Source organism: Suricata suricatta, chromosome 10, assembly GCF_006229205.1.
Source record: "Suricata suricatta isolate VVHF042 chromosome 10, meerkat_22Aug2017_6uvM2_HiC, whole genome shotgun sequence".
NCBI classification, from domain to species: Eukaryota; Metazoa; Chordata; class Mammalia; order Carnivora; family Herpestidae; genus Suricata; species Suricata suricatta.
Genome location: NC_043709.1, coordinates 56,034,412 through 56,055,377, shown reverse-complemented (window position 1 = coordinate 56,055,377; position 20,966 = coordinate 56,034,412). Strand labels below are relative to the sequence as shown.

The 20,966-nt window shown below is 55.6% G+C and overlaps 1 protein-coding gene across 4 annotated transcripts in view; it reads left to right on the top strand.

The window, feature by feature from the left end:
- Window positions 1–20,966, top strand: part of LRP1 (LDL receptor related protein 1) — an 80,280-nt gene that overhangs the window by 38,509 nt on the left and 20,805 nt on the right. For all 4 annotated transcript variants that reach the window (XM_029954413.1, XM_029954415.1, XM_029954414.1 and 1 more), the window contains 24 exons: window positions 2,955–3,137; window positions 3,568–3,768; window positions 4,917–5,162; window positions 5,384–5,581; window positions 6,784–6,988; window positions 7,172–7,336; window positions 8,049–8,293; window positions 8,520–8,651; window positions 8,961–9,188; window positions 9,428–9,602; window positions 9,691–9,785; window positions 9,984–10,133; window positions 10,236–10,376; window positions 10,745–10,879; window positions 12,491–12,622; window positions 12,877–13,011; window positions 13,214–13,343; window positions 13,485–13,611; window positions 14,025–14,176; window positions 14,275–14,399; window positions 14,711–15,088; window positions 16,402–16,591; window positions 20,039–20,243; window positions 20,640–20,832. In XM_029954413.1, coding sequence (XP_029810273.1) covers window positions 2,955–3,137; window positions 3,568–3,768; window positions 4,917–5,162; window positions 5,384–5,581; window positions 6,784–6,988; window positions 7,172–7,336; window positions 8,049–8,293; window positions 8,520–8,651; window positions 8,961–9,188; window positions 9,428–9,602; window positions 9,691–9,785; window positions 9,984–10,133; window positions 10,236–10,376; window positions 10,745–10,879; window positions 12,491–12,622; window positions 12,877–13,011; window positions 13,214–13,343; window positions 13,485–13,611; window positions 14,025–14,176; window positions 14,275–14,399; window positions 14,711–15,088; window positions 16,402–16,591; window positions 20,039–20,243; window positions 20,640–20,832 — 4,266 coding nt within the window. The remainder of the gene's footprint in view (window positions 1–2,954; window positions 3,138–3,567; window positions 3,769–4,916; window positions 5,163–5,383; window positions 5,582–6,783; window positions 6,989–7,171; window positions 7,337–8,048; window positions 8,294–8,519; window positions 8,652–8,960; window positions 9,189–9,427; window positions 9,603–9,690; window positions 9,786–9,983; window positions 10,134–10,235; window positions 10,377–10,744; window positions 10,880–12,490; window positions 12,623–12,876; window positions 13,012–13,213; window positions 13,344–13,484; window positions 13,612–14,024; window positions 14,177–14,274; window positions 14,400–14,710; window positions 15,089–16,401; window positions 16,592–20,038; window positions 20,244–20,639; window positions 20,833–20,966) is intronic.

Sequence of the window (20,966 nt, the reverse complement as noted above, 5' to 3'; positions counted from 1 at the left end):
GGGGCAGGGGGGCCAAATCTACTGGAAGACACAGACCCTCTCAAGGAAGGCTTGTTTCTCAGCTCTGGCCACTCGTTTCCGTGGAAGATTGCAGCCCCAGCATTGCCCTGGCTTTAAGAGAAGTCATAAATGCAGATTTTTATGTAAAACCGACCCATTTTTAAACCCTGCTGTATTTGTTTCCTATTTGCCGCCACAACGAAGTTCCACAAACTGAGGGGCTTAGACAACAGGAATTTATCGTCTCAGTCCTAGAGGCTGGAAACTCAAGTCCAAAATGTAGGCAGGGTTGAGGGGGAGTCTACTCAGTCCTCACCCCTAGCTTTTGGTGTTTGTGGGCAATCTTTGGCGTCCCCTGGCTCGTACATGCTTCACCCCAGTCTCTGCCTTCATCTTTACATGGTGATCTCCCTGTGTGTGTGTCCCTGCCTCTCTCAGTGTCCAGATTTCCTCTATATGTAAGGACACAGTCGTATTGGATGATGTCTCACTCTAATGACCTCATCTTAATTTGATCATTTACAAAGACCTATTTCCAGGGACACCTGGGTGGCTCAGTTGGTTGAGCGTCCGACTCTTGATTTCAGCTCAGATCATGATCCCAGGGTTGTGGGATTGAGCCCCATTCAGTGTGGAACCTGCCTAAGATTCTCTCTTTCTCTGCCCCACTGATGTGCTGTCTCTCTCTTAAAAAAAAAAAAAAATAGGACCTGTTTCCAAAGAAGATCACATTCACAGGTACTCTGAGTTAGGACATGAGCATCTAAGGGAACACAAATCAACCCATAACAACTGGCAATGGACTTTCAAGGTTTTAAAAATACTGTAGGCCATAATCTTTCAGCAGGCCTCCTCTGGCCCCTGGGCCTCCAGCTTGCCACCTCTGCCTTACAGAGTGAAGGCGCACACTGTTAGAGCAGTACTGATAGCACATGTACCCACTCAGGGCCCAGAACTGAGAGCAGGAACAGGGAGGGTCACCTGAGGCTCAGGACCCAGTTGCTGAGTCTCAAGGCCATCTCAGAAGGGCTGGGTGAGTGGGACAGGTGACAGTGCCTTGGGATTCTGAGAAGGGAGCCTCTGGAGGCCTGTGGTGGGGTGGGAGGAGCACTCTGCCCCTCTCTCACAAGCTGGGTGAACTTGGACAAGTTATTTCCTCTGAGCCGTGACTTCCTCCTCTATGAAATGAGAGGCGCTGTGTGGGAGCCTGGCTTGTGGGAGCAGGCATGTCATGACTGGCAGTGACTGTTAACTGTGGTGGTGAGCTGCTGTGGTCTGGGCTCATTAAGGAAGAGGTGGGGTCTGAACTGGGCCCTGAAGAGGGATTTGACTGTGGCCAAATGGACAAGAGGGAGGGTCCTCAGATGGGGAGCGCTAGGGGTGGAGAACACAGTAGTAAGATTCAGACAGTGAAACTGAGCACTTTTGCCTCTGCTTGGTCGGGCCGCTCAGACTGGAGGGGCCAACAGGGAACGAGGCTGTGCCTAAAGGGGGCAGATTATATCAGCAGTTGAAAGTCAGGCACTGGGGCCTTTGAAGGACTTTGAAGCTGGAAGGTGATAAGATATAGGAGGTGCTGGGGCACCTGGGTGGCTCAGTGGGTTGAGCGTCCAGCTCTTGATTTTGGCTCACGTCATGATCCCAGGGTTGTGGAATGGAGCCCCATGTCAGGCTCTGAGCTGAGTGTGGAGCCTGTTTAGGATTCTCTCTCTCTCTTTCTCTCTCTCCCTCCTTCCCTCTGCCCTGCTCCCCTCCTCCCTCACTCTCTTTCTAAAATAAAAAATATATAAAACAAGTAAAAAATACCCTTAAAAAAAGATGTAGGAGGCACCTTCAGAGGATAATCCTAGAAAAGAATTTGATAAGAAAGGGGTTCAGGGGCCCCAAGGAAGGAAACCCAGTGCTGATATGCAGGCACAAGAGGAGAGCACTGACCACATTCATGGCGGGCTGGGTGGGAGGAACCGGCAGAGCGTGAGAGCCAGGTGAGGCTCCTGCACAGTCACCTTTGCCTCTGGGTGCTCTTCCCGTTCCTTTCCGGCCTCCTGCGTCGGATCTCAGTGCAGCAGCCGGAGTGATCCTGCAGAGCATGAGTCAGATCACACCCCAGCCCTGCCCTCGAGCCTGCACTGGCTCCCAACACACTTGAATCGATGCCAAGCCCCACTCGATCGCCTGCAGGGCTCCCACCACCTCTCTGACCTGCGTTCCTGCCACTCATTTCCTCCTTTCCTCTACTCCAGCTGTGCAGCCTCAAATATGCCTTGGGCATTTTGCAAATATGCCCTGCATGGTCCCATCTCAGAAGCTAGCTGTTGCCTCTGCCAGGCTGCATCTCCTGGGAGTCTCATGGCTCATGTCATTCAAGCCTCTGTTCAAACGTCTCCTGCTTGGAGGCCTTCCTTGACCGTCTTACCTAGTAGCATCCTCATCCCTCTCTAGCCTTGACCCAGCTTGGTCTCCATGGCCTGGATCACTCCCTGCAGTAACATTCTGGATTTCTGTGTCGTATCGTCACTGTCTCTTCCCTACTAGAACTTCAGCTCCATGAGGGTAGAGATGGTCTTGCTCACACTGGCACCTGGAACAGTGCCTGGAACACATGAGGCGCTCAATAGGTGTTTATGAAATGAATGGGTGAAATGGAGTTGAGGCCAAGATGGGGGCGAGGGCCTTTGAGCTCTGGCCTAGCAAACTGCTTAACCAATAGAGCCCTGGTGTGTAAAATAGATTATAGAGGAGCTGACTTCTTGGGGTCCTAGGAGGTGTGACATTCCTGACTCCGAGTTAGCTTCTGAAAAGTGTCGGCAGGGCTCAAAGAACTCTCCAACCCTACCTCAGCTCATAGCTCTGGACTGGGCAGAACAGGAGGGGGGCTGAGAAAGCAGACATGGGAATGGCTGACCTCAAGCCCCCCACCCCACCCCCTGTGCCCTCCCTCTGTCCCCCTGCAGCCACCCGGCCTCCCGGCGGCTGCCACAGTGATGAGTTCCAGTGCCGGCTGGATGGTCTGTGCATTCCCTTGCGCTGGCGATGTGATGGAGACACTGACTGCATGGACTCCAGTGATGAGAAGAGCTGTGAGGGAGTGACCCACGTCTGTGACCCCAATGTCAAGTTTGGCTGCAAGGACTCTGGTAAAAAGAAGGATGGGCAGGAGCCTGGACTGGGGCAACATGGACAGAGGGAGACCATTTTGAGAGCAGAGGAGTGGCAAGGGAGATGGCGCTATGCTGAACGGGGTGGGGTGGGGGGCATTGTGAGGCAAAGGGCTGTACAGAAGAAGCTTGTGCATGATACATGGGGGAAGCTATGAAGGGGCCAGGGCCTGCACTGAAGGCCCTGGGAACCAAAACCCTCACCATAGTTGAGCTTCAGCACCCTCTGAGACTCTTGCTTTCTTTGTTGCTCCGTGAATCTGACAGAAAAGGCCTCCAGGTTCCTAGTGGACCCCAAGGCATTACAATCATGACCCTATTAGAGAAACCCGTTGGGTCTGGGAAGAAAGGCATGGAGAGCCATCCTGCCCAGGCCTGAGGCCTCTTCACACTGTACTTAACCCCGCAGCTCGATGCATCAGCAAAGCATGGGTATGTGATGGTGACAGCGACTGTGAAGATAACTCAGATGAGGAGAACTGCGAGTCCCTGGCCTGCAGGCCGCCCTCGCACCCCTGTGCCAACAACACCTCAGTCTGCCTGCCCCCCGACAAGCTGTGTGATGGCAACGACGACTGTGGAGACGGCTCAGACGAGGGAGAGCTCTGCGGTGAGGCCTAGGCCTAGCGAAGACCTGGGAGGACAGTGGGGAGGGTGGCTGGGTAAGGAGTCTACACCAGAGCCAGGACAAGTGGAACAGGGTGAGCTCAGTGGGGAGTGGCCTCAGACTGGGAAAAGGCAAGCAGCACCCCAAGCAACCAGCAACGCTTGCTGTTTTCAGACTGGCCTCGGCAAGTGGCTTTGCTGAGCACACCCCACTAATAGCATTTGATCCGTACAACAGCTCTGAGAGGCAGACAGTATTATTGTCTCCATTTAACAGATGAGAAAACTGAGGCAGAGAGGTTAAGTAACTGGTCCAAGTTCCCACGGTTCCTAAGGTGTTGTGGAGACAGTGCAGGGCACCCCCCTTCCTGCAGTCACAGACCCCTCACTCACACCCATCAGCAGAACGGCACAGAGCTGCCTTTAAAGATAAAGACACCAGGGTTGAGTGTCGATGTGGTCAGGGCAAGCTTTCCAGAGGAGTCAGCGATTTAACTGGGTTCCCAAGAACAGATAGATCTTTTAGAGTGAAAAGATGGGGCGAGGAGGCTGTGCATTCAAGGATCAAAAGGAATAGGGGTCAGGGAGGGCCGCATGGTGTGACATGAGGATGAGGAGCAGAGCAGAGCAGCCTGTCTTTTCCACGCCAGGCAGAGCATCTGTTGCTGAGGGAAGGCTGCGGGGAGGGGGAGGGGAGGAGGCAGGCTGGGACTGGCCCTGAGAACGGCTGACAGGTCATCAGTCAGGGCTGGCAGATCTCAGGGTGTGTCAGAGAAACTGGCAGGCCATTCCCTACCATACCCCACCCTAATCACTCTCAACTCAAGAGAGATCAAGGAAACGGCAACCCCTGGAGAGAGGCAGAAAGCTGGGGGCCCCACCTTGGGCTCAAGAAGAGAAAAGGAAATAGAGATCGGATTCATGATGTTCGGGTGTTCCTCAGGGGAAGGAGAAGGGTGGCCCCCATGGTGGGTGCTGGTCCTGAAAAAAGCGCTGGAACAGAGGCTTGGCCAGCAATGGAAAAGAAGGATGCTGTGGGCAGGGTGCCAGGGCTCTGTCTGGGCTGCCCAGGACCTGGGGCCCAGCCAGACCGTCGTCCTGCCTCCTCCTGGATCCTCACCCTGACCCTGTCCCCTGCTGCCTGCCCTACAGACCAGTGCTCTCTGAATAACGGTGGCTGCAGCCACAACTGCTCGGTGGCACCTGGCGAAGGCATTGTGTGTTCGTGCCCTCTGGGCATGGAGCTGGGGCCCGACAACCACACCTGCCAGATCCAGAGCTACTGTGCCAAGCACCTCAAGTGCAGCCAGAAGTGCGACCAGAACAAGTTCAGCGTGAAGTGCTCCTGCTACGAGGGCTGGGTGCTGGAGCCGGACGGCGAGAGCTGCCGCAGCCTAGGTGAAACGCGGGTGAAAGGTGGCCGGGAAGGCTGGGCAGGCTGAGGCAGGCCCCTGAGCTGCAGTTGGCTGGGTTTGGGCTGCTGGATGCCAAAGGCTTGGTTTCCATCCATGACCAGGCCCAGGGCCAACAGAGACCCTGTGCTGCCTGATCCCGGACAGGGAGGCTCTGAGGCAGCAAGCCCCGCGCTGACCTCTGTCACACTCCCCTCCCCACCCCAGACCCCTTCAAGCCATTCATCATCTTCTCCAACCGCCATGAGATCCGGCGCATCGACCTTCACAAAGGAGACTACAGCGTTCTGGTGCCTGGCCTGCGCAACACCATCGCCCTGGACTTCCACCTCAGCCAGAGCGCCCTCTACTGGACCGACGTGGTGGAGGACAAGATCTACCGTGGGAAGCTGCTGGACAACGGAGGTGACGGCCCCCTCCTCCTGACCCAGGACTAATGCGGGGGACTCTGCAGAGAGAAGGGGCACTTGGGCACGTAGAGCCGCGGGTCCAGATCCAGGCCACCCCAAAGCAGAGGCCCCTAGCTCCCCCACCCCTCACCCCCTCGTTAATTGGGTTAGATTTTGCTGTGGGTCTCAGTTCCTGACGCCCCGTAATTATCTCCAGCAAAGCTGCCAGCCTAATAATTAACCAAATGATCAGCCTTTCTTTGGAATGGTCTGGAGCTCCCCAAATCCTAGAACTGAAGGCTTAAAAGGAAAAAGCCATTTAGGAATGGGGTACCTGAATCATGCCTTTGATCCAAAGGCAGCCTGACCCATCACACACATCTTTCATTAATAACACACATATTGAGCACCTGCCGTACACACCTGGCCCTGGGGAGAGACAGTGGGTGATCAAAACAGGCCAAAACGTCTGTCCTCATGGAGCTTACATGCCAGGGGAAACAGCAGTTACAAATGAGTACAACGTGGCATATAACAGAAGGGGACATATGAGAAAGGAGGCAGGAGGGTGAGTAGGGAGAATGGAGGTCGGCATTTTAAATGGGGAAGTCAAGGAAGGCCCCCTGAGAAGGTGCCTTCTGAGCAAAGACTTGAAAGAAGCATATTTTACTAAAGGAGCTTGTGTTGTTTGTAATAGAGAAATAGAGAATAGAGAAAACATCCCAAGTGTTCATCAACAAGGGAATGGCTAAGTAGACTGTGATCATGTTCACACTATGAAAATAATTTTATATCTATCATCTACATCCATATAGATATAGATGATAGATACAGATATAGACAAAGACATAGGTATAGATGTCTCCATGGAAAAATCTTCAAGACAGTCTTTGAAGTGACTTAGAAAGTCAGTCCTCATATTGACTCTACATCTGTCCCCAAAGCCTCCACCCTCTGCTCTGACTTTCTCCCATGGGTTAGCCCTTCAGAGAGCTGCAAGCAGAAGAAAGCTGTGACCTCCCTTCCTTCAGGGTTCTGGAAGCCAGGCCTCTTCGCTCCTATACCTCCTAGTGGGACAGGGGGCTTGGGTGAGGAGAGTAGGGCGTCTGTAAACCCCAAGTGAATCCAGGGTGCTTCGGAGGTATTGGCAGAGGTGTCAAGGTTGAGGGTGGGTCCTACTATACTGTGATTTCACTCCCATGACCTTCTCTTCACCAGCGCTGACTAGTTTCGAGGTGGTGATTCAGTATGGCCTGGCCACCCCCGAGGGCCTGGCTGTAGACTGGATTGCAGGCAACATCTACTGGGTGGAGAGTAACTTGGACCAGATTGAGGTGGCCAAGTTGGATGGGACCCTTCGGACCACCCTCCTGGCTGGTGACATTGAGCACCCAAGGGCAATCGCGCTGGATCCACGGGATGGGTGAGAACCCTGCCCAACCCTCTTCTGGCCCCATGGTCTCCTCTGAAGCCTTGTTTGGCCCGGTCAGGGACACCTGTCTCTTCAAATGCTATTCACCCCCTCCGCCCTTTACCCAAGATCCTATAATAGCCCCGTTCCAGGCCTTCGACCTTGGCTCCCCCTGACTCCCTCCCCATTTCCCAGGATCCTGTTTTGGACCGACTGGGATGCCAGCCTGCCCCGCATCGAGGCAGCCTCCATGAGTGGGGCTGGCCGCCGCACCATCCACCGGGAGACAGGCTCAGGCGGCTGGCCCAACGGGCTCACTGTGGACTACCTGGAGAAGCGCATCCTCTGGATCGATGCCAGGTCACTGCCCCACCACCACACCCCCGGAAGCCTCCATCTTTCCCCTCTCCCTCAGGACAGGGTGGGGTCGAGGGGTGGGGGGTCCCAGGACTCAGCAGTGATAAGGGTAATGAAAAGTCCTGCGACAGCTGGAACCAGAACTGGGGCAGCCAAGGGCTGGGCCCAGTAAGACGGCTGAGGTGAGGGGAGAGGGGAGAGGATGGAGGAAGAGGGTGAGGGGAGAGGGGAGAGGATGGAGGAAGAGGGGTGGGAAGAAGAGGGTGGAATCAGGGTTGTCACCCCATCCAGGACCGCCTGGCTCTGGTGCGGGCGAGGCTAAAATACCTCCCGTCCTCACTCACAAACCAATGTGCTCTGCTAGGGGTCTTTGTCCACCCAGGGGATGGGGAAACTTCTAACGTCTCTGCTCAGAGGGGGTACCTTTTTCCAACCTCACCAAAAAAAAAAAAAAAAAAAAGGCCCCATGTGTGCTAACTGTGGCCCTATGGAGAAGTGAGCCAAGAGATTCAGGCCATCGGAATCAGGATCTGAGAGCTGGGATCCTAGACCTCAAACAGCTCTGGTTCTCACTCCATGTTATTCTGTTTGCCTTTCCTGGCCAGCAAGGCCTGGGAGGAAGGACTGCTCCAGTGTGCTAGAACTGGGGGGCGGGGGGGCGGGCCAGGGCATGGCCCCCGCCATCATCCTCACTCTGCCCCGACCACGCTCTCAGGTCAGATGCCATTTACTCAGCACGTTACGACGGCTCCGGCCACATGGAGGTGCTTCGGGGACACGAGTTCCTATCGCACCCGTTTGCAGTGACGCTGTATGGGGGGGAGGTGTACTGGACGGACTGGCGGACAAACACACTGGCCAAGGCCAACAAGTGGACCGGCCACAATGTCACCGTGGTACAGAGGACCAATACCCAGCCCTTTGATCTGCAGGTGTACCACCCCTCCCGGCAGCCCATGGGTAAGGGGCCAGCCGCCTCTTTAGAAGCCCTTAGGAGAAGAGGGGGCGGTGAGAGCATGAGGAATGGCGGGGATGGGCCAGTCTACTGACAGGAGGGTCTGGCCCCAGGTGATGCTGGAACAGGGAGGGGGAGAGTGGGTGAAGAGGAGACGGTTGAGGTGAGAGAGGCCAGGCAGGGACCAGCAAGTCACAGGATGTTCTCCATTCTCCTCTCCCCCACCCCTAGCTCCCAATCCTTGTGAGGCCAATGGGGGCCGGGGCCCCTGCTCCCACCTGTGTCTCATCAACTACAACCGGACCGTCTCCTGTGCCTGCCCCCACCTCATGAAGCTGCACAAGGACAACACCACGTGCTATGGTAGGAGGCCTCTCCCTCAAGAGCCAGTGATAAACTGAGGCTGAAGGGGAAGGTGTCAGGTACCCAGGCTCCCAGTTGTAAGTGAAGATAAACCATCCCAGCCGGGATGGGCCTGATGGGAGAGTTTCCAGAGACAACGGCATTAAGAAGGTGTGTGAACTCAGGCAGGGAGCCCGATGGGGGCACTTCCAGATAGCCAATGGCCAGCAGCAGATGGAAGGAACCAGAAGAGGCAGGGACCCTAATCTGGGTGGGTGGGAAGCATGAAGGTAGGGGACTGCCCTCAGTGACCTGCCACGTGTCCCACAGAGTTTAAGAAGTTCCTGCTCTACGCACGTCAGATGGAGATCCGAGGGGTGGACCTGGATGCCCCCTACTACAACTACATCATCTCCTTCACGGTGCCCGATATTGACAATGTCACGGTGCTGGACTATGACGCCCGGGAGCAGCGCGTCTACTGGTCCGATGTGCGGACACAGGCCATCAAGCGGGCCTTCATCAACGGCACAGGCGTGGAGACTGTCGTCTCTGCAGGTCCTGCCCTTGCCCTGAACCCCTGCAGTGGGTGTGGGCGTGCTCCACTGAACCCTTGCTCCCATCCCTGATCCCCTTGGTCCCAATATTCTTTTTCCAAATCCTCTCCCTTCTCAGTAACCCCACCCTGGTTTCCCAACACTGACTCCCCCCAAAACCAGCCCAGCCCCCGCTTCCTCCAGTCTCCTGACCTATGCCCTGCAAACACCCAATCCCCAACTCCCCACTGTGCCCCCCAGACTTGCCAAATGCCCACGGGCTGGCTGTGGACTGGGTGTCCCGAAACCTGTTCTGGACAAGCTATGACAGCAACAAGAAGCAGATCAACGTGGCCCGGCTGGACGGCTCCTTCAAGAATGCGGTGGTGCAGGGCCTGGAGCAGCCTCACGGCCTGGTTGTCCACCCCTTGCGTGGGTCGGTCCAGGGCCCAAGGTTGGGGAGCATGGGGTGTGGGGTGGGAGGAAAAGATGAGTTTGACTTTACTTTCCCTGCACCCTCCCAGGAAGCTCTACTGGACCGATGGGGACAACATCAGCATGGCCAACATGGACGGCAGCAACCGTACCCTGCTCTTCAGTGGCCAGAAGGGCCCTGTGGGTACGGCTCGCCTTGCCTGCACTACCACCCTTCCCTAATTCCCCACCAGGAGACCCTCAGGGTTCCGCAACTGCCCCTCTGTCTCCAGAACTCCCAGTTTAGTGCTGGTCCTCACCATCCTCCCCCAAAACCACACATCCCTTAGCCCCTGGTCTGGGTGCCAGGCTCTCTGGTGGCAGTGATGCTTCCTTCTTCTAGGCCTGGCTATCGACTTCCCTGAAAGCAAACTCTACTGGATCAGCTCTGGGAACCACACCATCAACCGCTGCAACCTGGACGGGAGTGGGCTGGAGGTCATCGATGCCATGCGGAGCCAGCTGGGCAAGGCCACTGCCCTGGCCATCATGGGTGAGGCTGCTGGGTGGGCATAGCGATGGGATCAGAGAGGCCGGGCTGGGTTGGCCTGGGGTTGGGGCCCTCCCCAGGGTCTCATCCCCTCCTGTCTCCCAGGGGACAAGCTATGGTGGGCAGATCAGGTGTCAGAGAAGATGGGCACGTGCAATAAGGCGGACGGCTCAGAATCTGTGGTCCTGCGGAATAGCACCACCCTGGTGATGTACATGAAGGTCTACGATGAGAGCATCCAGCTGGGTGAGGCAGGGGGCCAGGGCCACGGGCAGGGGGTGGGCTAGAGAGAGGAGAGGGCCATGGCCAGGAGCGGCTCTAAGAATCCCTGGGCAAGGAAGTGAATAGGAATGAACACAGGTTAGACTCCACTCACCACCCAGAGGGTCTCCTTTTTCTCATCGTCCCAGAGGTACCATATGTGCTTACAGCCACTCTGGTCCTAAGAGCCAGGGGCCTGGGAGGGCCAAAGACCTGAGTGTGTTTTGGGTGGTGAACCCCACAAGGTCCAGGGTGAAGGCAGTGACTATCCTGCCCCTGAGCAGTGCAAGCCTGACTCTAAGGTCCCGAGAAGGGCCACCTAACCCTTTCTCTGTGCCTCCTACCCACCCCAGACCATGAGGGTACCAACCCCTGCAGTGTCAACAACGGTGACTGCTCCCAGCTCTGCCTGCCCACGTCAGAGTCGACCCGCTCCTGCATGTGCACAGCCGGCTACAGCCTCCGGAGTGGCCAGCAGGCTTGCGAGGGTCAGTGCCCCTCACCACCTTCTTGCCCCCCACGTTGGCCCAAGTCCCCAGCCCTGACCCCTCCTACCCCGCAGCCCCGCCTTCCTCCTCTCACCTTGGGGACAGGAACTACATTCATCATGTGTTGTGAAGTCCCTTCTGGGTTAGATACTTGGTAAGCCCCCACAGGGCGGGGTGCTGCAGGGAAAGCCAGGGGCCAGAAGTCCCTGTCCCTGTGCTCTGCAGTCTAAATCAGAGATGGGGCTAACGTATAGGGGAAACTGGACAATGGAGTGGCCATCCAGTGTCTGCAGTAGGATTTTGGAGAAATAGGTGTCAGCAGGCAGTGCCAGGGCCAGCGTCTTGGAAAAGATGTGCTGTGAGCTGGGTTTTATAGGACAAGTAGGATTTGAGTGCATGGGTCAAAGGGGAAAGGATGATACGTTACTCTGGGTCCAGAGTAACGTGAGGATATGAGCAGAGGCCCAGAGGTGCCAAGCCCTAGTGGTGGGCAGACTGTGGGGGGAGTCAGGTGATCGGCTAAGAGGTAGGGCCAGCCTCCCGTGGGTTCTCAACCAGGAGTGCCTGGAACGTGGTGTTTGGGGCAGATTAACCTGGCGGCAGAGAGCCGGCTGGGAGGGGGAGGGAGAAACCGAGGCAGTTAGACCAGTTAGGAGGCTATTAGAGTGAGCCTGGTGTTAAGAGATGGGGCTTAGCAGCTGGTTTAAGAGAAGGATGAGACTCAGAGACATTTCACAAGAACTTGCTGACTGATTTATGAGTTTGCCCCAGGACAGACAGCACTTCCCAAAGTGTGCTCCTGGGAACCTCCCTCTTTGATGTGGGTAGATGTTACAGAAAAAAACACTGGGTTGAACAAAGTTTAAGTGTTTTTTTGCTGCAGAACCTCTCAGAGTCTTGAATATGCTCATCTACACTGAGTATTTTTCAAGAGGAGATTCTGATGTTTGGGGTTTCCCTTGACTATGAATCCTTTATTTAAGGAGGCTGAAGAACCAGAGCCCTCTGGGGGATTCATCCGGGGACACGTTGTATCATGGGGTAGAAGCAGTAGAGGATTCTGGCTCACGTGGATAGTGGCGCCTCAAAAGAAATGAGAAAACAATGAGAAAGGCTCAGGAGTGAGATGTCAAGGATGTTGAGTTTTAGGTGTTTGAGTGTGTGGCGCTGACCACACTGGGAAGGACAGAGAGGAAACTAAGGTGGAAGTCTCCATTTAGGAGTCATCTAGTTCCATTGCCTTGTCTGAAACTCCCCCAGGTTCTCCCTAACAGCTTTTGAGGGGACTGGGTTGTACTGAGCGAAGCTGAGGGCCCCACTGGGAGAGCGAAGTCATGGTCTCTTCTGCCCTCTAGTGGGGGGTAGCGGTGTTACAGGTGGTTCCCCAGAGTGCCTCTCCCTTCCCACCCCAACCCGCCCCACCGGCCAAGTGACCTCCCAGCCCATGCTACAGGCCTCAGGCTCAAGTGTGTTTATCTGTGTGTTAAAGGGTGAGGCATGATGTCTGAGAGAAGATACCAAAAGGAAGCAGAGAATAGGTTTGAGAGTGACAGAACCCAAGTTTAAATGGGTGTCCCCGAGACCCAGGCCTAAAGTATCCTTGTGTTACAGGTGTGGGCTCCTTTCTCCTGTACTCTGTGCATGAGGGAATCCGGGGAATCCCCCTCGATCCCAATGATAAGTCAGATGCCTTGGTCCCAGTGTCAGGGACCTCCCTGGCTGTCGGCATTGACTTCCATGCTGGTGAGTGATTTGGTGACAGGAGGGAGTGGGACATTACTTTGGGGGGGAGTGTGCTCTGGGAGCCCATTGAGAGGCAGCCAGGTCACAGCTGAAAGGGGAGATACCACAGCTACCCTCACCCTGCTCTATCTTCCCTTCCAACCCCCGTGCCATGCCCCCCAGCACTCACCTTTATCTTGACTGCCATTTGATTCCGACCCCCCACCTTTCCCCTGCCTTGGTGGGCATCCCCGTGTTGGCTCCTCCACCTCCAGAAAATGACACCATTTACTGGGTGGACATGGGCCTAAGTACCATTAGCCGGGCTAAGCGAGACCAGACATGGCGCGAGGATGTGGTGACCAATGGCATTGGCCGCGTGGAGGGCATTGCAGTGGACTGGATCGCAGGTGAGCCATGAGAGGGCCCTGGGCACACTGTGGGCCTCTAGGTGAGGTGGGGGCCTGGAGGAAAGAAGCAGGATCTCAGGAGTCTGAGGAGAAGGAGTAGGCAAGAATGGATGGGGGAGCAGCAGGGATCTAGGGTCTAGCAGGGGACCAAGTACATGCGTTCCCAACTGGTCCCCCTAATCCCCACCCACTCCCTCCTCAGGCAACATCTACTGGACAGACCAAGGCTTTGATGTCATCGAGGTCGCCAGGCTCAATGGCTCTTTCCGCTATGTGGTCATCTCCCAGGGTCTGGATAAGCCGAGGGCCATCACTGTCCACCCAGAGAAGGGGTGAGAAGCTGGACAAGCTGTCCAGTTCCCAGTCCTGGCTTGGTTCTGGCCTGGTCACTTTCTACAGCCCACACTGATGAGACCCTCTCTCCTCCATGGTCTGGGGTCTGACACCCCACTTCTACCTCCTCCACCCCACAGGTATCTGTTCTGGACTGAGTGGGGCCAGTATCCACGTATTGAGCGGTCTCGGCTAGATGGTACTGAGCGAGTCGTGCTGGTTAATGTCAGCATCAGCTGGCCCAATGGCATCTCGGTGGACTACCAGGTTTGGGTGCAGGCTTGGCCCTGGAGCCCTTGGGATATCTGGACCCCATGCTGTGGGGGGAGGCCCCCCTTTACCCTATGTTCTGCTCCCCATAGACTCTCCCTATGGTGAACCCCCATTCGGTGGGGAGATATGGACCCAGAGTAGGCCTTGGGGTCTTCTGGCCCAGCTCATGACCCAGAGCGGTGCTCCTACCACCCTATAGATGGTGGGGGGCTGTCACTCAGAAGTGAAAACTGAAGGCATGTCTAGAAGGGCTGGCAGATCAGCAGGTCAGAGGGCAGGGAGGATATGGAGGAAGGAGGAGAGAGACAGAAGAGGCAGGAGTGAGTGGGACATGCCCTGCTGCCCAGGCCACTGGAGCTGTGGGGGCGCTGGGCACTGGAGGTGAGGTGGGCGCCTCTCGCTTATAGGATGGGAAGCTATACTGGTGCGACGCCCGGACAGACAAGATCGAGCGGATCGACCTGGAGACAGGCGAGAACCGTGAAGTGGTTCTGTCCAGCAACAATATGGACATGTTCTCAGTGTCTGTGTTTGAGGATTTCATCTACTGGAGTGACAGGTGAGGCCCTCTGCCCTGGCCTTCTCCCTGGCCATTTGTTCCCTCCCCCCTGACCTCTGTCAATGCCCTGCTCATGGCCTGGCCTTCCCTTCCTCCAGGACTCACGCCAATGGCTCCATCAAGCGTGGGAGTAAAGACAATGCCACAGACTCGGTGCCCCTGAGAACAGGCATCGGCGTCCAGCTCAAAGACATCAAAGTCTTCAACCGGGACCGACAGAAAGGTGAGGCTGGGACTCCGGGCCAGGCAGGAGAGGCACACAAGGGGCTCCCTGGCCCGGGAGCCATCTCCCAGAGTGAGAGGGGCTAGGAGACACGCTGGACCCATGGGGGCACTTTCCAGTGGCTCCAGAGACCAAGGCTGGTGAGGAGGGGCTGGGGAGCTCTAGGACTGGTTTGGGCACCAAATGCTGAGGCAGAGCAGTGCACTGACCAGAATGTCCACGAGGCTGAGATTCCAGAGGCACCGGTGAGCCTTTTCCCAGCGTGGGCCCTTGTCCTCCGTAACCACCTCCTGCCCGTGCTCTCCCCCCAGGTACCAATGTGTGTGCAGTGGCTAACGGCGGGTGCCAGCAGCTGTGCCTGTACCGGGGTGGGGGGCAGCGGGCGTGTGCCTGCGCCCACGGGATGCTGGCTGAAGACGGGGCGTCGTGCCGGGAGTACGCCGGCTACCTGCTTTACTCAGAGCGCACCATCCTCAAGAGCATCCACCTGTCTGATGAGCGCAACCTTAATGCACCGGTGCAGCCCTTTGAGGATCCTGACAACATGAAGAATGTCATCGCTCTGGCCTTTGACTACCGAGCAGGCACCTCCCCGGGCACCCCCAATCGCATCTTCTTCAGTGACATCCACTTTGGGAACATCCAAAAGATCAATGACGATGGCTCGGGGAGGATCACCATTGTGGAGAGTGAGCCCAGACCCCAATCTTCCCAGGAGGGGGTGGGGGGTAGGGGACTGTGCAGAGGACGAGCAGGGACTCGGGGCAGAAAAGCCGTCAGACATCAACCAGGCAGCCCTGCCCCAGAACTGAAACCAAGCTGCAACTGCATCCCTGACAAGTAGCCAGTGGATCACACTGCACCCATTATACTTACTCGAAAGTTTCTCCTCATTTGGAGTCAGACCTGGCCCCCCTCTCCCTTCCCCCTCTAGTCCTAGTTTGCCCCCAGGCTGCACAGAAAAAGCCGAAGCTCTCCTCTGTGTGTCCGGTGCTCACAGCACCGACTGCAGAGACAAGCTGGGTTCAACCCAAGACACAGGATTTCAGGCACTTGGACAGGTCTCCTGTGCTGTCCAAGATTTCTTCTCATTTGCATAGCGAGACAGGATCACCTGAACCACAGGCATTATGTGCACCCCACAGAGAGTGGTGCGGGCTAGAGCTGTCATCCTAGGACAGCCTTTCAGCTCTGTGAAAAGTGCTGTTTTGTCCCACTACAGTTTTCTCTTCTCCAGGCTGGATACCCCCTGATCCTTTGACTCATTTGTTCATTTATTCATCCATCGTGGCCACGGAGACCCGCCAGACACTATTCTAGAGCCTGGTATACAGCGGTGATAAACAAAGATCTGTTCTTTGACCCTCCTCTGGACATTTCCTGCTCCACACAGTCCAGTCCACATGCCTGTCTAAAAATGTGGCCAAAGCTAAACTAGATACCCTGTGATCATAACCTGATCAGGAGAGACTGGCAAGAACTGTCCCCTCCCTTCAGGCCATTGTTGAAGCTACAATACTTCTATTAATGCAGCCTTTTGGCAACCACAGCTTCATACAACTAGAAGCCACTAAAATCCTTTTGAGGGAGTCTTTTTCCCTTAGGCTATGGTTCTACTACCCATTGTGCACCAAATTCTTTAACCTGAATTTAGGATGTCTGCAAGTCAATCTGGCTTCAGGTCGTGTTAAGCAGGAAGCTCACCCGATGCTGCCCAAGTCGGATGTGATTTACTAAAATCCATAATACCAGTTCTACCCAGCTGTGGGGAGAAGGGTCAGGGAGATGGACCATGGATCATTTGGGTAGAAAATAGGGAAGGACAGGAGGGGCTGGAGTGCCAAGGCTGTGACTCTACATGTTCCTCGGTTCTCACACATCCCTTTCAGCCCCACATACGCCAGAGGAACGGGTGCCCCAGGCTGTCCCCCTGAGTTCATGCCCAGATTGCCCTTTTGGCTCCGCTCCATCCCAACCTATGACTGCTCCTGTCTCCTTGCAGATGTGGGCTCTGTGGAGGGCCTGGCCTATCACCGTGGCTGGGACACCCTCTACTGGACAAGCTACACCACATCTACCATCACCCGCCACACAGTAGACCAGACCCGCCCAGGGGCCTTCGAGCGCGAGACAGTCATTACCATGTCTGGAGATGACCACCCACGAGCCTTTGTGCTGGACGAGTGTCAGAAGTGAGCTTCTGGGTGTAGGGAGTGGGTGGCAGAAACTGCTCCAGGCAGCCCCAGGTGGGGGATGAAGCAGCAGGAGAGGCTGGCTTTCACCTGAGATCAGCAACTTCCTTGCTGTGACCTTGGACCAGCTGTCTGAACTCTCTGAGCTTTAGTTTCCTTACTTGAAATATGGCAACAATATTTCAGGTGCCTGAACCAAAGGGAGGACATGGGGGGATTGTGAAGGACAATTCTGGCTCAGTGATTAGTCCATTCATTCGTCAGAGAGCCCATGTTCAAGGCACATAGTAGGTCCTCTGTGTTGCTGGGACTCCAAGCTTCAGACCAATATTGTTCACTGAACACTTGTTGCTCAGAAGCTTTGACCTGGCTGAGGAGAGAGATCATAGTGCTGGGAAGCGTGCACACAGGTACAGGGCTGTATGTGATGACTGTGAGGCCCCATGGAGGCAGTGGCTCGGCACCTAGAAGTGGAAAAGCCAGGGAAGGAGCCCAGACACAGGGCGGTGCTTTGAGCAAGAGCCAGAGGAGGGAGTGCTGTGGGCAGGGAGGGACTGTGAGAAGCCTCCCTGAGGCCGGATCAAAGGGCTCTCAGGGAAAGGGGAGGCCTGAGGGGGCGCCTGGAAGCTGGGCTCAGGTCAGGAAGACCTGGGAGGAAAACCCGGAGATGGCGCGTGCGCCTGTGCTGTTCTCCTGTAGAGGTGTGGGCCTCTAGTGAACCGCCTCCTCACCTTAGAAATCCTGGCCCACATGTACGCAAAACTGTTTTCCCCAGAAGTCAGCAACACTTGGAATGTTTTCCCAAAGCTTTGCTAGGAAACTAAGGGACAAACAAAAGCCAAAAGCAGCTACTTAGCAATGGTGAGTGTACCGACTGAATCCTCACCCTCATATCACTCGAGTCCAGCCCTAGCCCAGCCTGCCTGGCCCTGCAGACCAGCACAAGGGCCCTCTGTCCCCGGCCTGCCTCACCCTGGCCTGCGTTTACTTGGCTCATAACAAAGATCCTATCTGCCCTCTGTGACCCTTGGTGACTTTACCTGTCTTGGGCTGACCTCAGGGCCTATTTCTTAGAGGTCTGGACCCTCCATGGAAGGACGGTGCTCCTGGGCACCGCTGCCTGCCTCCCACCCCCAATTTGGAGATGGTGGGGCGCTGTGGCATCAGAAGCTCCTCCATGGCTGCCTGCAGAATTCCTTTGCTCTCAGCCTAGGGGTCCATCCCATCATTCACTCAGCAAATGGCTTTTGAAAACCAATGATGTTGAGGGGAGGACGAGATGGACGTTGGCTCTGCCTCGGGCACATTTGATGCTGGCCATGAGGCTGCAGGGAGCTTGAGGAGTGTGTGAGAAGGAACTGACCTGGGCTGGGTATCAAGGAACGTGTCCTCGAGGACACCCAGCTGAGCCGAGGTCTGGAAGATGACGGGGGTGCATTAAATCCAGGGCAGGGTGCAGGAGCAAGGGTTCAACTGTCTGGGAGGCCCTGTCCTGGCCAGAAGGAGCAAGTGCTTTGGAAGAATTGGGCGGGGGGAGTGGTGTGCAGTGTGATCAAAGGGGCAGGCACCTCCTGCTGAGCCTCCCCTACAGCTGGCCCAGGTTCCCAGGTTGCTCACAGTTCTGGCTGCTGACAGCCCACCCCTCAGGAAAGCCCCTTCTCCCTGCCCTGCCTGGCAGCCACTTCCTGGGGATTGGTTTTACCAAACCTGGAATCCTCAGTTGTAGGACCTGTCATTCTTCCACATGTAACAGTTTGTCATGGTAGAAGGGAAGCCACTTTCCACTGCAGAGTGAACTGGGCTCTCTACCTGAGGGGATGGGAGTCCCTGGGCAGGGAGGGTGACTCTGGCTGCTGTCCCTGGAACACCCATTTCTCCTGCAGAGGCCAGAGAAAGATACCACCATCCTTGATGGCATCATGCCACCATCCAAACTCCCATGCTGATTCTAAGAGCCATCCAGGACCCCACACCTTCCCTCAGGCTGAGGGCCTTTAAAATCAGAGACTTATCCTCAAGAGTTCCCAGTGGCTTGGGAGTAGCCAACACCTTCCTAAATGGAAGCATTGTGGCAGGAGTCCAGAGCTCAAATGTGCTGGAGAGACTGGGGGAGGGAGTGTTAACAAGAGGCCTGGAGAGATTTGAGGAGACAGGGCCGCCAGCCCAAAGACAGCTCTGTGTCCAGAGCAGCAGAAGGCAGAGGGCATGAAAGCATTGGGGGGTGGGGGGCGAGGGGGCATATCCTATGAGACAACCGAAGAACAGATGTAGCTAGATGGGTCTCAAACTCCAGGGTGTATGAAGCTTGCCTAGGGAGTACTGGAAAGTGCTGGTTCCCTGGCCCCAGACTGTCTGAGACAGGACCCAGGACTCAAGATCCAATGCAGGTGGTCTGAGAACCACACTGTCACACCTAGTGTAGTGCCTGACCAGCCCTGAAGTCACCCACACACATCTCTGGAGCCTCACCACCCCCAAAAGAAGCACGGCATGCCCAGTGTCACCTCCTTTATTGAGAGGAGGCCAAGGTGTAGAAACAAGAGGCTGGTTCAAGGTCAGAGCTTGGAAGGAGCAAAGCTGGGGCTCAGACTCCAAATATGCAAAAGACTTAAATTATGGAGAAGGTAATTTTCAAGAACTTCTTGAGGGTAGGGTCCATGCGTCCCTAGGACTAGGATACACTAGATACTCACAATGGTTTCCTGGATGCCAAGTGAAAGCACTTTACATAAAATATGTAAAACCTTGGATTGCAAATAACTTGTTCTGCGAGTGTTTCACAAGATGAGTGAACATTTCTAATAAATTTTGACTTGATAAATGAGCGACGTCTTGCAATATGAGTTGTACATGATGCTGAATGTCACATGATCACAACTGAGCCAAGGGTTCTTAAAATTTGCTTTATACAAGTGCTTTGGATTACAAGCATGTTTCTGGAACGAATTATGTTTGCAAACCAAGGTTTTACTATAATAGGAAATACTCATGTGGCGTCTGCCAGCTGTCACTAGATGAATATTAACTCTTTGAACCCTTAAACCACTCTATGAGGCAGGTAGTAGTATTATCCACACCTCGTAGAGGAGGAAACTGAGGTACAATTAAGTCACTTGCTGAGGTTCCTAACTTGTACGTCGCAGAGCCAGAATGGGAACCCAGGGCCCGACTTACTTGGCTACACTGTCTCTCGATAAACACAGATGGCCGTTTCACAGACTCCTAGAATTATGTGTGCACGCATACTCACACACCGACTATGCAGCAGCTGGGCCCTTCCTGGGGCTGTGTTGGCCTTGGTGGCTGTGAGGTTGCCTGTTGTGCTGAGATCTGGTTCACACCGGGGCTGACCCCCAGGTCCTGGTCGACATCTTGCCCTGGCCTGGGCCCTCTGTGGCAGGTTCCCTGGCTTTGGGTCCTTATCCCCGTGGCCCTGTCTTTCCCCAGCCTGATGTTCTGGACCAACTGGAACGAGCAGCACCCCAGCATCATGCGGGCGGCCTTATCAGGGGCCAATGTCCTGACTCTCATCGAGAAGGACATCCGCACCCCCAATGGCCTGGCCATCGACCACCGTGCCGAGAAGCTCTACTTCTCCGACGCCACCCTAGACAAGATCGAGCGCTGCGAGTATGACGGCTCCCACCGCTATGTGAGTCTGTGGGGCAGATGGAACGGGTGGCATGGGGCAGGCTAAGATCAGGGGTCAGGGGACAGCTGGTCAGCCAAGATAGAGATTGCCCAGGCACAGAGTGGCAGAAGGGGAGAAGCGGAAGCCACGTGGTGGGAAGATTTGGGAGAAAGAGGCACTGACATTGCCACTTAGCTATGTGGCCTTGTGCAGCCCTCATCCTGTCCAGACATGGCTTCCTCATCAATTAATTAAGGACATGGCAAGATGCCCCTGAGGGTCCTTCTTATTCTGCGATTGTGTCCCGGGATCTAGGCCAAGGCCAGGCGCTCTCGTCCCTGGGGCCAACTGCAGGGGGATGGAGATGGGGTGACAGTCCCGAGCCTGCCTGTGACAGGCTTAGTGCTCTCATCACAGGTGATCCTGAAGTCCGAGCCAGTCCACCCCTTCGGGTTGGCTGTGTACGGGGAGCACATCTTCTGGACCGACTGGGTGCGGCGGGCTGTGCAGCGGGCCAACAAGTACGTGGGCAGTGACATGAAGCTGCTGCGCGTGGACATCCCCCAGCAGCCCATGGGCATCATCGCCGTGGCCAATGACACCAACAGCTGTGAGTGGGGCCGTTACCACCAGCCTTGCTCTCCTGCCCCTGGTGCCAGTACACACACACACTACACCCTGGCCCTGTTCTCCCAGAGCCTCCATGTGTAGACACACAACTGTACACACTTTCACCCCCAAGAT